At 45.8% G+C, this 15874-nt stretch overlaps 1 protein-coding gene across 1 annotated transcript in view; it reads right to left on the bottom strand.

Moving 5' to 3' along the window:
- Positions 1-777: 777 nt before the first annotated feature.
- Positions 778-15874, bottom strand: part of EEF2K (eukaryotic elongation factor-2 kinase) — a 77500-nt gene continuing 62403 nt past the window's right edge. Inside the window, exons 13-17 of the mRNA XM_006871942.1 lie at positions 13027-13161; positions 12683-12871; positions 11654-11778; positions 2830-3008; positions 778-887 (exon numbers count right to left, since the gene is read on the bottom strand). Coding sequence (XP_006872004.1) covers positions 778-887; positions 2830-3008; positions 11654-11778; positions 12683-12871; positions 13027-13161 — 738 coding nt within the window. The remainder of the gene's footprint in view (positions 888-2829; positions 3009-11653; positions 11779-12682; positions 12872-13026; positions 13162-15874) is intronic.

Below are 15874 nucleotides of genomic sequence, written 5' to 3'. Positions count from 1 at the left end.
CCCTCAGAGATAGCCTGTAAGCATATCTGCAATAGTCCACGCCCTGCTTCTGAAGGCCTGACATGCATTATGTGATGTATTGCTGCAGACAGTCGTGGTTGTGAGAGGGGATTTGTTTCCCAGGTCCTATAAAACGCCACCACCCACCACCTGGAGGTATAACTTTGGAAACTAACTCTTCACAGTTTCTCTCACCCAACTGATCTATGTTTGTTCTTGCCTTGCATTTACTGCTGTTTAAAACTTAATAAAGAGTGTAATAATATTTATATATTAGAAGGCGGGGGTCTCTTTTTCCCCAGTAACACATATGGTGCTCCATTTCTGGTTCTGTGAAGCAGAGATTTAAGTCCAGTCCTCATGTGGCGCTATAGAATCAGCAATGGACTTTGAACCACAACATCAACCCCTCAGCTGGAACCGGGAACTGACTTGACTGCACTCAACAACAAAACAGGCTGCTGAGCAAAGCCCAAGCATTTTTCATTCAAGGCAGAAAAGCACTTTCTTACAGCTCATTATTTTATATATATATAAAGAACCTCAAAATCCTATGTTGGTTCATTAGGCTGCTTTTTCAATCCCTACTCCCCACAAAATGCTACCCTAACGGGCAACAATAGCCTTTGCTAGTAGCAAAGTTATTTTCAAGAGTCAAAATACAAAATAGATTTATAATACACTAAAAATATTCCAGCCCTTCACAACTGAATAAGTGCTTTTCCCCCAGCTCCTAGCCCTTTTGCTTGGGACAGCTGGCAGTGATTTTCTCGGCGATTACTCCTCCATCTGAGCCCAGGCCTCCTCAGCTTTCTGGTAGTACTGATTCGCCAGCCGACCTTTCATGGCTTCCATAGCTGCTTCAGCTGCCTCCGTGTACAGGTCGCCTGAAAAACAGCAAAGTGGGTCGGGAAGAGGTGGATCCACCTGTTAGTTCTGCCAGTCCAGTGCCTCCCACTTCCTAGGAACAGTAGTTGCGTTTTCATCAAGTACCGAAACTACTTCTCATCCCCTCTCCCTCCACATGATCTAGGAGGGGCACTATAGAAAGGAACATGTAATTTGAGCCTGGCCAATCAGTGTTAACAATCTCAGTGGCCACAGTGATTGGTTTAAGGCTCAGCATGTGATTCAATAACAGCCAATGAGGAAGAGACTGAGGACCTGCCGAATTACTTACTGATGAAGATAGCGCTGCTGCTGCTGTGATAATGATGATTACTTAGTAATCACTAAAAACAGACTTCAAAACATTCGTGAGAAAATTCCATTATGTTGTTGTTATATGCCGTGGAGTCGATTCCGACTCATACTGACCCTGCGCAGGGTTTCCGAGGCTGTAAACCTTTACGGGAGCAGAAAGCCTCATCTTTCTCCCACGGAACAGCTGGTAGTTTCGAACTGCTGACCGGTGAGATTAGTAGCCTGATTCGTAACCACTACACTACCAGAGCTCCACTATATTTTAATTCAATTTTTCCATGAATTTCTGAAATTCTCTCATACTACCTGTTAATGAATTGAATTTTGTCCCCCAAAGATATGTGTCAACGTGGCTGGGTCGTGATTCTTAATATTATCGACTTTGTGATCATCTGAGGTAATTAATTACCCTCTGTTGTAATCCTCACCTGTACCATGTTAACAAAGGCGCTCTGGTAGTATATAGCAGCTACAAAGTCGGGCTGCTAATCTCAGTCAGCAGTGTGAAACTATCAGCGGTTTCACAGAAGAAGAGGTTTTCTGCTCTCATAAAGATTTACAACCTCGGAAACTCTATACAGGGTCGCTATGAATCAGAACCGACTCCACAGCATTACCACCAGGATGTTAAGGAGGCAGGATACAATCCATAGGATTAGGTTGTATTTTGCGTCAATCTCTTTTGACACAAGAAAGAGATTAAACAAGTGAGCAGAGAGGGCCCTCCTACCACCAAGAATCCTTTGGACTTGGATCCCTGCCCTGAGAAACCTGTAGACCCAGGCAAACAGTGATGACAAGGACCTTCCCCCAGAGCAGGGGCGGGGAACATCTGGTCTGGGCCATATAAGGCCCACAAAATCATTTGGTCTGGCCCTGCCAAGGCAACTGTGGTCCCAGGCATCACATTATAGCAGGTTAATTTTAAGTTGGTAATTTTGTACGGCCTGTGAATGATGTTGTAAGTATTCAAATGACCCTTGGCAGAAAAATGGTTCCAGACCACTGCCCTAGAGCCAACAGGGAGAGAAAGCCTTCCCCAGGGCCGGCACCCTGAATTTGAACTTCTAGCCTCCTAAACAGAGAGAATAAATTTGTTTGCTAAAGACATCCAATTGTGGTATCTCTATTATTACAGCACTAGGTAATTCAAACACCACAAATGTATTCAATTCTCATCCAGTAAAGCAGGCACGGTTCTTAGCTTCATTTTGAGGAAACTGAATGACAGAGAAGTTAAGTGCCCTACTCCAGGTCACAAACTAAAAAGGTAATGCTAGGACTGGACCCCAGTGGTCCATCTGTATTGTTCTTGTTGTTAAGTGCCATTGAATCAGTTCCGACTCAGCAACCCTGAATAGGGTTTCCTAGGAGCTGTTGGTGGGTTTGAACTGCTGACCCTGTAGTTTATTCACAGTCCAGTGTCAAACCAGAAGTCCATCTGCATATGAACTCCATAAAGCCCTTTGTTGGACTAGTACCATGTGAGTATCTTACTGGGCAAAATAGGTATCTTTCTCCCCCACCAGAGCTGCCCGTCCCTGAGGGAAGCGCTTTCACCTGCATCTTGATTCCCAGTGGAAGGAGGACACTGCCCCTCCCTGTCCAGCCCCGTCCAGCCCCTACCTGATCGCTGTGGGTCCTTCTCCAGCCTGCAGCCTCCTGTGAAGAGCATCTCGGCTTCCCGGGCCAGCAGTGCATACCGGGGATCATCCTGCATCCCGTTGTATTCACCGCCCTCATCACAGTCTGTGGTCTCTAGGGCAGTGTTGTACCAGTGCAGGGCCTCTAACCAGTCTTGGGACCTTGCCAAGAAATAGAGAAAGGAGGAGGTCACCATGGTAACGGGGCAGGTGGGGCAAGTCAGGGATCCCAGGGGGACCACACCAACAGTTTACAACCCAGACTACCCAGCACCACCACATCCAAAGGTGCCACTCAGCGTTGGTTTATGTATTTATCAAGATGGCAAGCCTTCACAAATTCAGTAAAAGAATTTGCCAAGAGAAGGAAGCTGAGGATCTTGAAAAAAAGGGGCCATTTTTCTAGTTTATAGGGGGACCTAGCTAACCTGCTTTAGCTAGGGGAGGAGAAGAGGTGTGGGGGCCCTTTGCTGAGGCCTCCAGAACCAAGTAACAAACAGCCATGATTGGGCCCCGTCTTAAGCTCTGCCAGGGCTGGCCAGCTGAGCCGTCCTCCTGCTGGCTTCCCTCGTCCAGCTCTATTCTGTCCTTGTTCCGTGTTATCAAGTCGATTCTGACTCACAGCAACAAAGTAGAACTTCCCCCATAGGGTTTCAGGGCGTCATTTTTATGGAAGTCAACTGCCACATCTTTCTCCTGAGGAGCGGCTGGTAGGTTCGAACTGCCAAACTTTCAGTTGAGTACCTATCCACTGCATCACCAGGGCTCCTCGGAAACCCTATACAGGGACGGTATGGGTCGCAACCGACTTGATGACACTTAACAATAACAACCCTCATCTAGAAGTTCTGGTATGACGCTGCTGTGGGTTAATGCACTGGACTACAAGGTCAGCTTGAACCACAAGGTCAGCAGTTCAAGCTCATCAGCTGCTCCTCAAAAACCCTACACAAGTTTACTATGTATCGCAACCGACTTCACAGCACACAACAACAACCCTCAACTCTTTCTCCGATTGCAGCCCACATATGGGCAAACTTAGGTTCCAATCACCCTAAACAACACAAAATATAGAGCAAACAGGATGAACTTTTCTTTTATTTTGGTGCACCATCCTTTTGTGGTGCTGCAGGATAAGGACTGGACTGCTAACCACAAGGTCAACAGTTCAAACCCACCAGCTGCTCTCGGAAACCCTATGCAGAGTTGCCATGAGTCAGAGCTGACTTGATGACACACAACAACCGCATACTATGAATCACATGGTAACTATTTATAGTACACCAGGAAAACGCAGAGACCTTCGGGTAAGACAGTCTGAGGGGCTCACAAAACATTACAGGAGCAACAGCTTCCCCTCCTCGCCTCTTTACCATGGCCCCTGAGGTCCTACTTGCCCTCCACTCTCGGCAACTGTGACTGTCCGTCTGTTACAGACTCACCAAGGGGCTCTCTCTTCCTCAAACATGCCAAGTTCTGCCTGCCCCATGGCCTGTGCACCTGCTGCTCTCTCTGACTAGAACATTCTCCTCCCACTCTTCACATCCCTCAGCTTGGACTCATCTCTTCAGAGACACCATTCCCAAACACCCCATTTTCTTACACTGACGACCTCAGCCTATACATTTCCAGTATCGTATCCAGTTTATTTTCGATCTCCCCCGACTAGAACGTGAGCTCCAAGGAGGTGGGGACTTTGTCTACTTTCTTCACAGGCTGTATTCCTGGAGCCCAGTCCAGAGCCTAGTAAAGAGCCCAGGCTCAAGAAATGTTTGCACAATGAATCACTGCAAACAAGTGGCTCGCTGTAATGGTGCTCAGGAGAGATAAACTTGACTAGATTTTATTTCCTGAAAAGAACGGAAAATCATTTGAAGGTTACTGGTGACCCACCAACAAATGAGGGTTAACACTGGATTAGAAGTTGACTCAAGAGCTCAACCCTTTTAGCTTTAGTCCTTCCCAGTCTTGAAGAACAAATAAAATTACTCTAAATATTATTATTAAGTGGCAAAGAAAGAAAATTACCTACTCCCTGTATAGGGTTTTCGAGGAGTGTTCAAACTGACTTTGCAGTCCAGCACATTTTCCTGCAGCACCACATTAGGGCTCTCTATATAAGAAATATATCCATATATAGTCCACATTTCCTCCTATACCTATTCAGCATGTGTCTGTCCATGTACCTACTTGCAGAACACTGTTGTTCCAAGGTTGTGTATCTATCACTGTTTACCTCGATCCTCTTTAGCCCAAGCATACCTTCTATATCCTCATCATTCTTCTGCCATCCTCTCTCTTCTAGTATATTACCATTCCTGTCAACCAAGCTAACATGTGTCTATCCTCTAGCCAGTGAAGTACTCTTCCCTCCCTCTCACTCCTGGTAATCATCAAAAAATGCTTCTTTTAGTTTGGAAACCTTTTATGAAGGTTTTACAATGATGGCCTCATACAATACTTGTCCTTTTGAGATTGACTAATTTCACTCAGCATAATGTCCTCCAGGTTCATCCAAGTTATTAAGTGTTTTACAGATTCATCATTATTCTTCTTCAACGTTGGATGCTATTCCATTGTGTGTATGTACCAAAGTTTGTTTACTCATTCTTCCACTGATGGGTGTTTAGATTGTTTCCATCTTTTTGCTATTGTGAATAAGCTGCAGTGAACATCAGTGTGCATATATCTACTCGTGTCCTAGGCCGTATTTCTTGTGAACATATACCAAGAGGAGGGGTTGCTGGGTCATAAGGTATTTCTATTTCCAACTTTTTGAGGAATCACCATACCAGTCTCCAGAGTGGTTAAACCATTTTACAGTCCCACCAGCAATGTAGGAGGGTCCTTGTCTCTCCACACCCTTGCCAGCATTTCTTGTTTTCTGGCTTTTTGAACTTCACTGTTAATGCTGGTGTGAGATGGTATCTCATTGTTGTTTTGATTTACATCTCTCTGGATTCCTGGTGTGCTGCTGTGGGTTAATGCACCAGACTGCAAAGCCGTTTGAACTGCAAATCAGCGGCTCAAGCTCACCAGCTGCTCCTCAGAAACCCTATACAGGGTCGCTATGGGTCGGCATGGACTTGACGGCACTTAACTTAATAATAATCGTGAACATTTCTTCACATATTTGTTGGCTGCTTGGATATGTTTCTTGGTGATGTGGCTGCTCATGTCCAGTGCCCATTTTTTAATTGGTTTGTCTTTTTCGTGTACAGGTGCTATAGTTTTCTAAAAGTTTTATAGATAACTCTTTTGGCAAAATCTTTTGATGTACGTAAGTTTCTAATTTTTAGGAGGTCCCAGTCATCTATCTTGTCTTCTGCTTGTGTGGTTTTTGTCATGTTTGATCACGTGTGTATGGCATGTACTAGAGTCCCTAAGTTTGTCCACAGTTTTTCACTCATGATCTTTATAGTTCTGGGTCTTATATTTAGGTCTTTAATCCATGCTGAGTTTGTTTTTCTATGTGGCATGAGGTATGAGTCTGTTTCATTCTTCTGTAAATCGATATCCAGTTTTGTCAGCACCATTTGTTGAAGAGACTAGCTCTTCCCATTTAATGTCTTTGGCCCTTTATCAAAGATCAGTTGTCTATATGTGGATGGACTGACTTCCATTGATCTATGTATCTTTTGTTGTACCAGTACCAGGTTGTTTTGACCACTGTGACTGGGGAGTAAGTTTTGACCTCAGTGAGTGAGAGGTCTCCAATTTTGTTCTGCTCCCATAGAGATTTACAGCATTAGAAACCCTATACGGGGTTGCTATGAGTCGGCACCAACTCCACAGCATACAACAAGATGCAGCACATGCGCTACCCCATCCCCATATCTATATAACCTTCTCTGTAGGGGAGAAAAAAGTTAATGAGGGAATTATTTGATAAAGGATTAGTTGTTGTTGTTATGTGCCATGCAGTCGATTCCGACTCATAGCAACCCTGTACAGGGTTTCCGAGGCTGTAAATCTTTACGGAAGCAGAAAGCCTCATCTTTCTCCAGTAGTAGTCTTAATATATAATGAGTTCTTACAAATCAAAGAAAAAACCTACCACCTCAAATTAGAAAGTAGATAAAGGACATGAAGAGAAAATATAAATAGCCACATTTTTCAAGGGCCTTATATGCAAATATTCAGTGCTGGCTCCAGGGCCCCTCACCCATTCTGTGCCTGTACACACTGGCACTGGGTCCGATACAATTACACCGTGGATCTCTTGGTCACCTCCTTTCCATGCATAGTTCTGAGTCCACTAAAAAGAAGGTCAGTCAGTACAAAACATTTTGAAAACCACACAAACAAAAGTAGATAAAATAGATGAGTGGGACATACTAAAAATTTAAAACTTATGTGCATCAAAAGACTTCACCAGAAGAGTAAAAAGGGAACCCACAGAACGGGAAAAAATCTTTTGCAATGACATATCAGACAAGGGACTCATTTCTAAAATATCAGGAAACTACAATACCTCTACAAGAAAAGGACAAATGACCCAATTAAAAAGTAGACATAGGACATGAACAGACACTTCACTAAGGAAGAGATCTGGGTAGCCAACAAACATATGAAGAAATGTTTACGATCACTAGCCATTAGAGAGATGCAAATCAAAACAACAATGAGATATCATCTCACACCAACAATAACAGCAAAGATAAAAAAGTAGAGGACAATAAATGCTGGTGGGGATGTGGTGAGACTAGGACACTCCTGCATTGCTGGTGGGACTGCAAAATGGTCCAACCTCTCTGGAAAGCAATATGGCATTTCCTCAGAAGGTTGAAAATAGAAATACCTTATGATCCAGCAATTCCTCTACTTGGTATTTACCCACAAGAAATACGAGCCATAACACAAGTAGATATATGCACACCAATGTTCATAGCAGCACTATTTACAATAGCAAAAAGATGGAGACAGATAAAGTGCCCATCAACTGAAGAATGGATAAACAAACTGTGGTACATACACACAATGGGATACTATGCTACATTGAAGAATAACAAGAAAGCAGCAAGCCACTGCGTAACATGGATGAGCCTTGAGGACACTATGTTGAGTGAAATTAGTCAGTCACAAAAGGAGAAATACTGCATAGGACCACAACTGTAAAAGACTAAGAACACATACTAAAGGGGGGTGGGGAGATTTTTTTTGTTGATCACTGGTAAATTGGGGATGGGTGAGGGAAGGGAAGGGAAGGTAGAGGAGTACAGGGCAGGGATTAGGCACCGGAAAGTTTGGGTACTGAAGAGGGGGGCAATATACAAGAAGGGAGAGGGCAATGGAAGAACAAGGCAGATGGGAGAACAATTAGGCATGATTGAATGGGCTAAGTGGGACAGGGGTAAAGAATGATGTATATACAACCTTGGAACTGCAGAGCTCTGTGATACAGAGATGTGATACAGAGATTGAGACATGGCTGGAATGGGGAAAAGGGGGTAATAATGTTAGGATGCTTGCTTGGCTGTCTTTTGAATCTTGGTATTCCTTGAATTATAATATAAAGTGGACACTGGAGGGGGAGAGAAAAGAATAGTCAGAAACAATACCATAGAAAGCTTGTAAGTCCATCTTCTGCCTGTAACTGATTGGAATACCTAAAATGGGGCTACAACATGCCCAGTGAAGGAGGCTTCCTGTGGAGCCTCTGCAATACATAAGACTATAGGTAGAAACCTGAACCACATCCAGATCTCCAGAGATGGGAAATTTCCACTTGAAAAGGACGAACAGACCAGCCTGGAACGGCTAGAAGAATAGAAGATACTTCTTGAAAGAAAGACCTACAGGAAAAATACAAAACAATAGAGGCAGATGGACTGTTACTGTAAGAACGAACAAGTTGCTTGCCCAGGAAACATCAAGGCAAGTGGTCAGGTCCCCTCAGTGCAAACCCCCTTCCAAGACTAAGACTCAATGGGAATACACGCTCTGATTGGTGACCACACTCGTCACCGATAAGGGGAAGTGAGGAAAAAACAGCAATGAAGTGGCGAGCTAAGTCCGACAATGTGGAGAGTGAAGCGTGCAGCTGATAAAAAGAGAGGGCATATGCACAAGAACATGCACACTTGCAGATAATACCCACTTGACCTGGCTTCAATGACTGGATGATGAGAGCACAACCAGAAGAAAGAAGAGTTTAAAAAAAGAGCAATCTGATGCAATTTGATGAACTTGACCTACACCTATGGAAGCAGTAGCTCAAAAGAGGGAATAAATCCTTACAGCAAAAATCATTCCTACCCCCTCCACACACAGAGTAGACAGGGATGGGAAACTTGGACACTGGCTACCCAAAATGGGGGTGGAGGGGATACAAAGGCAAGAAGTGATTGGCTTACAAGCTTTCAAGAGGGAATCTAGAGCCAGGGGGCCTGGAGGAAGGCAGAATCTCCAGTGAGTAGTATCCAATCTGCCTAGGCGGAGCTGATGAAATGAAATGCAGATGGGTCTTTTGTGATACAATAGTGAATAATTGTTATCAGGACTGATTGTGAAGGTTGGAAATGTAAAGGTAGACATTTTATAGCAAGGAAGGGAGGGAATAACTTTTCAGTCTAGGAGCGGAGGTCCCTAGGACCATCAACGGAGAAGAGCCGAGAGCAGGACCCTACCCAGAGAAGCAGTGATGCCCAAGATGGAGGCAGAAACAATGATGTGGAGAGATGGAGCAGCTGGAGACTTTAGATCCAGAGAGGGAGAATGACTGCGTGCTGAAGACTGGGGTGGGTAGTGTAGGGGGCAGGCTTGCAGGGTATACCCTTTGGTCGGTTGATGATGCATGGAGGGAATTGTAACCATGGCAATGATACGATGTATGACAGAATGAATGTAAAACTAATGTTCTCCCATGTAAACTGTCATATAATTCACAACAAAACACTCAAAGAAAAAAAAAAAAAGGTCAGTCAGTAGCACAGTGGATGAGTGAGTTTTGGCTCTGCTACCTACTAGCTATTTGTCAGTTTTCAGAACTACAGTTTAGCTGCTGACGTGTCAGTTTGTAGTCGAGCACAACCACTGCACCACCACTCATTCATAAGACAGGGCCCCAAACGCCTACCTTGTCTGTGTCAATGAGATGCTCACTCATTAAAAAAAAAAAAGTCTGAGCCAGGCCTTGTAGTAGGCACTGGGACAACAAAGACATATGAGGCCCAGGCTCTGTTCTCAATGAAATCAAATCACAGGTGTGAAAACGCTGTCTAAATATAGGAAGCACCGCCTTTCTCAGTAGGCCTCTGATCGGTGTTTGGACTACGTAATAGGGACAAGATATCCAGGGCTTTTAGCCCTGAGAGCTTGATATGACAGGACCACAGTCCTGACTTTGAAAGGGAGAAGAGACCTTGGGTGACACCAAAGAAGAGGAAGCTACCGAGTTGCTCCAACTATGAAGGTTTCCAAAATAAATGTTTCCACCCAACACCTTCCAGGAAGCAGCAAGCATTCTCGAGGACAGTTAAGAGGTAGAAGAGTCAATGGATTCCACTATGGGTTCACTTCCCAGAATGGATCTTAGCTTCTGGACTTCCGCCACCTCCCACTTTGAGTTAGGTAAGCTGAAATACAATTGGATCATGCTTTCTTCATCCCATTGAGAAACGAGTCCTGGCATCTCAGCATGAAGAACAGATGAAAAAGCAGTGACCCTTACAGTCACAACATTCATGAGTCTCAAAGCCTTCTGGGAAAATCCACACCCACCTGGTGTCACCCGTAAAGCTTCCTTCCTTCCTTATCCTCCATGTCAAATGTGAAAATGATGCACACAAAAAGAAAAGTCACTGTTGTTAGAGGCCCCTGAGTCAGTCCCCGACTTATGGAGACCCCATGCTCAAAGGAACAAAGAGCTACTTAATCTCGTACCATCCCCATAAGCCTTCTTGGATGGGATCAACTGTGATCACAGTGTTTTCTTTCTTTTCTCTTCTTTTGATCAATCAGCTTACATACCTGGCCTCTCTTGCAATTCTTACACAACCCTTATTAGTCTCCCTTTACAGATAAACAAATTACCCCTTGACACTGCTGGTGCTATTTGTTCTTGTCAATTGCTATTGAGCTGTTTTCGACTCCTTGTATCCCATGTCGAACTTCAAAGGATTTTCAATGGCTGTGACCTTTCAGAATCAGATCGCCAGGCCTGCTCTCTGAGGTGCCCCTGGGTGGGTCTGAACCACCAACCTTTAGGTTAGTTGTTGAGCCTTTAGGCATTTGCGCCACCCAGGGGCCTCCCATGATGGGTTTTCATGGGCTGATGATTAGAAGTAGATTAGCAGGCCTTTCTTTTAGTCCATCTTCGTCTGGAAGCTCTATTGAAACCTGTTCGGCATCATGGCAGCACGTCAGCCTCCACTGAGATGGGTGGTGCCGAGCATGAGGCATCCTGATCAGGAGTCAATTCCAGGCCTCCCACTTGGAAGGTGAAGAGTGAAATCACCCACAATCTTAACATCTGGGGACATTCACTAGGAACCGGATGCTGCATGTCCTTTCAGAAATCTCCTCAGGTGGATATTTACATGTAATGGCGAAGAGGACTGCCATTTATTGGAGCTTCACGTGCCTGACACATCAGCTCCTTTACCCCGCACACAACCACCTTAGGATGCACGTTCTGCAATGATTCCAATTTCACAGGAAGGTAAAATACCTTGGCCACAGTTACTGAACTGGTAAGCGGAGAGCCAGGATGGAGTCCAGACCTATACGGAAAGGGAAGGGGAGGCTCCCCCATTCCCGGCAGTCAGGTTCCCACCAGCTCCACCTGAGCAGCAGTACCCCCGTACCTGTCTGGGCTAAGGTTCTGACCAGAGTCAAAAGCTCGCGCCACCAGGATCATAGACTGTCTGTCGCCTGCTTCAGCTGCCTTCAGTAAGTAATCGAACCCTTTTGTTTTATTCTCTTCTGTCTCCTGTCATACAAATCAGAAAAGGGGAGGGAAAGCAAGTGAGACTTGAAGTAGAAGGGGCTGTCAGGATTTCACTAACCAAACCCCAATTTAAAAAAACATCATGTGACTGTATTGCCTACTCAGAAAGTTAAAGAAAAAGCTATCTTCCATTTCAGGACTCCCCCACCTGTGCCCATGGTCAGCCCCGCCTGGTCCAGTCACCCTGTCAATGTCACAAGGGGTATGGGACAACATTTCCTGGGCTCATACACACTCTCAAAGGGTCTCTCAACTTTCCCTAGTCTATGCCGGCTCCTGTACACCACCAAGCCAGGCTCAATCCTTCCTCCTTGTACACAGACCAGGGCAGGTGGGAAGAAGCAGACCCCATCCGGGTTTCCCAGGGCAGCTACATCCCGCTGCTTCACATCTATCCCTGGCCCATGTCCTAGCTCTGCTCATCTGCTTCCTGCCTTTTAATCCGTTATCTTGTCTCTCACCTCTGGGTCGGGGCATGCGCTGCCTGACGCTCACCTCACAAACGGTCTGGCTGACCATCCAACCAGCCACTCAACAAGTGTACACTGAGGGAACTCTGTACTAGGTGTACACAGTGCCCGTGTGCCGGGCTCTGTACTAGGCACTGGAGGTACGGCCAGAACTGCCGATCAACAGGAAGCCTGTGCTAGCCCCCGTGAGGAGTTCTTCATGTTTCCAGCTGTATCCTGTTTCTCCCATCACACCACTGCCCAGTGGTGTGATTGTCACCTTCCCCTCACCCAAGGGCACAAACCAATTCTATCCATTTCAACCAGCAATGGGACATTGCCTGGCCCCCAGCCAGTGTCAGAATGCAGAGGCAGGTGAATGGTGGGTTGATTGAGCACCCACTCCGCCCCCCGCTGGGTCCCTGCAACCCTCTCACCTTCAGAGAGACGTCAGCCAGGATGTGGTGGGGCAACTGGGAATACATGAGCCCCAGGCCCACAATGGCCTCCAACTCGCCCAGGTCGGCTGCGTGCTCCAGGTGGAAGACGGCTGACTCTCGGTCCCACTCCTCATCCTTCTCACAGAAGCGCCTACCCTCATGGTACCGCACCATGGCCAAATGGACCTGCCACACAGACCACAGCGTTGGCCCCCGCTGTCTGGAAGGCCCAAGTTAAGCCCAAGGGCCACCCAGCCAGCCTGCAGGAGCAAGTGATCAAGCAAAGATATGTCTGAGCCTGGTTAGTGCAAGGAGGGCTCTGAAATGGGTATCACCGATACCTTCCCCAAAATGGACTTCCCGATTTTCTTTTCAAGGTCCAGATCATTAAGCCTTTGCATTTCCAGGGCCACGGCAGAAGGCCTCGGCAGGTGGAGGCGGGAGGAGTTGAGGAGATTCCATTTCTCCACACAAACCTGAAGGGAGAGAATGGGCATGGCGGAGTTCACAGGCCAGAGAAGTCTAGAGGCTGAGCAGTGGACGCTAGGTGCCGACACCAGCAGCCCCTACTCCAGGAGCCTGCTTGCAACAGAGAGCTCTTGTGGTTTCAAATTTCATTGGACAAACATCACTCCATTTCTAACCAATCAAATCCAGCCAGCCAGCTCAAGAGAATGTGACAGTAACAGGACAAAGCAACTAGCAGGACTGCAGCTGCCCCAGAAGCGCTTTCTTCTCCTTTAACAAACTGGGTTCCATTGAAGGGTTTTGCCCAGCTCCCCAAACAAGGCACGGGAAGAGTATGACTTCACACTTTGCAGTAAATCCACTTTGTTTTCCTCTGTGAGCCACCACACGATAGCAGAGTTGTGGGCGACATAACAGGGTGCTGGGGAATGGGTTTAGAAAACACATCTCTCCCAGGTAAAGGCATCACTGTCCAAAGCTGCTCTCAGGACAAAGCATGTGTGCATGTGCCGAGGGATCAACACTCATTGAGGAAAAGAAATCTCCTTGCAGGGTAAGCCTGGAAGAGTCAGGCTGACCAAAAACTCTACTAGGGTTGGCCTTCCAGAATCTTCCCTCACTTCCCCATATGAATCAAAGTCATGCCTGCCAATCCCCTATGTTCCATGAGGTTTTCAAGGCTGATTTCTCAGTAGTAGATCAGGCAACTCTTTCTTCTGAGGTACCACTGGTTAGACTTGAACCTCCAATCTCTTGGTTAGCACGTAAACTGTTTGCACCACTTAGAGTACTCCATCAGATGCTTCCCAGTCCCACTGATTCAGGACCTCTAGGGGACAGCATGAAAACCTGTATAGGTATCAAGCCTTCCAGATAATCTTTGTTGTTAAATGCTGTTGAGTTGGAAGCAACCCATAGCGACCCTCTATAGGGTTTCTGAGGAGTGGCTGGTGAGCTTGAACCACTGACCTTGCAGTCCAAACTGACTTTGCGGTCCAGTGCTTACCCTACAGTGCCACACCAGGGCTCATTACCATCAGGTAAATCAGAACCACTAAACCCTACACACTCTTCTCTAGCTGACTCCCAGCTAGATATTGAACCTCCTCACTGGCAGGCCCTTGCTAGGCCAGGCTCTCTTCCACCTGGAAGTGCCTTCTTTCTGCTCGGTCCTATTTCCTCAAAACCTACCTGCCCTTCTAGATGGACCCCCGTGCTACCCCGTCCCCCAAACAAGGCTTCTCTGATTACTTCCCACATGGGCATTCTCGGGCAGGTCACGTCTTCTCCACATGGTCTACAGCAGGGTTTGCCAACCACAGCACTATTGCCACTGGGGGCCAGATCAATCTGGTTGTCCTGTGCATTACAGGGCAGTTAGCAGAATCTAGAGGACAGCAACATGCCCTTCCCCAATTGGACCACCAAAAACGTCTCTAGACATTACTCAATGTCACCTGGAGGCAAAATTACCAGGGTTAGGAAATCAAGTGTGGATTAGAAGAAACTGGGATTGAGAGTCTGACTATAAGGGCTTGACTCCTGTCTCTCCTACTTCCTAACCAGGAACCTGAGGAAACACCCCAATTCTCATTCATACAATGGAATAATGATAGTGCCCATTTCATTGGGTGGGGACTAGAAGCCCCTAGCTGGCAATGACTTTAATGAGCTACTGGTGTTGTTGTTAAGTGCCATTGCATCACTTCCGACCCATAGCAACCCTGTATAGGGTTTCTGAGGAGAGGCTGATGAGTTTGAACCACCAACCTTGCAGTTCAAACACTTGCAGTTGAGTGTTTATCCATATCAGGACTCAAGTGAGTATGGCTGTGGTTACTTTGCCTCAAAGATAGATCCTGGTTTTCTCTAATCTCCCTCAAATCCCCCAGTATCTTGCATGACTTCCTGCCCAGGGCAGGATCTTAAAAAAAAAAAAAAAAAAAGAGAAGGAAATGAAAGACTTAAAGGTCCTATTCTATAGGATCGACTGCCTACACAGGCCACAGCCTCACCTACAGAGACAAGAAGAACTAGATGGGCCTAACTACTGATTCCTGGTGTGGCGCTGTAGGATCAGCACTGGACTGCCAACCATAAGGGCAGCAGTTCAAACCCACCAGCTGCTCCTCAGAAACCCTATAGAGGGTCATTATGAGTCAGAACTGACTTGACAGCATTTAACAACAACTATTGATTATTTTGACCAAGGCCACAATAGATGTTCCTGGATAGAATGGATTAAAATTGTGGAACAAAGTTTCAAATTCTTTTAAAAAGGCCAGACTTACTGAAAAATTAGAGAGAGACTAGGGAAAAACTCCCAAGACTGTCAGCCTGAGATACCTTTTAAACCTGGAACTGAAACTACTCCCGGAGATCACCTGTCAGCTAAACAACAGATTCTTTCATAAAATAGTTCAACCATGATTACTGTGCCCTTTTAATTTAAAAGCAAAAGCAACAAAAATAATTTATATGAGGATAAATGATCAACATTTACCCTTAAAGCAAACACTTGCGTTTTTGCTAGTTAGATAGTTGGATAGGGGCAGGGAGGCAAGAATGATGGGAAAAGAACCACCAGAATAGAAGAAATAAGGAGAATGTTGACACATTGTGGAAAACGTAACCAATGTCACTGAACCATATGCACAGAAATTGTTCACTGGGAACCTAACACACTGTGTAAAGGTTCACCAAAAACTCAGTAAAAAAAAA

The sequence above is a fragment of the Chrysochloris asiatica genome, unplaced genomic scaffold, assembly GCF_000296735.1.
Source record: "Chrysochloris asiatica unplaced genomic scaffold, ChrAsi1.0 scaffold00178, whole genome shotgun sequence".
Classification (NCBI taxonomy): Eukaryota; Metazoa; Chordata; class Mammalia; order Afrosoricida; family Chrysochloridae; genus Chrysochloris; species Chrysochloris asiatica.
This window is presented reverse-complemented; position numbering and strand designations above follow the sequence as displayed.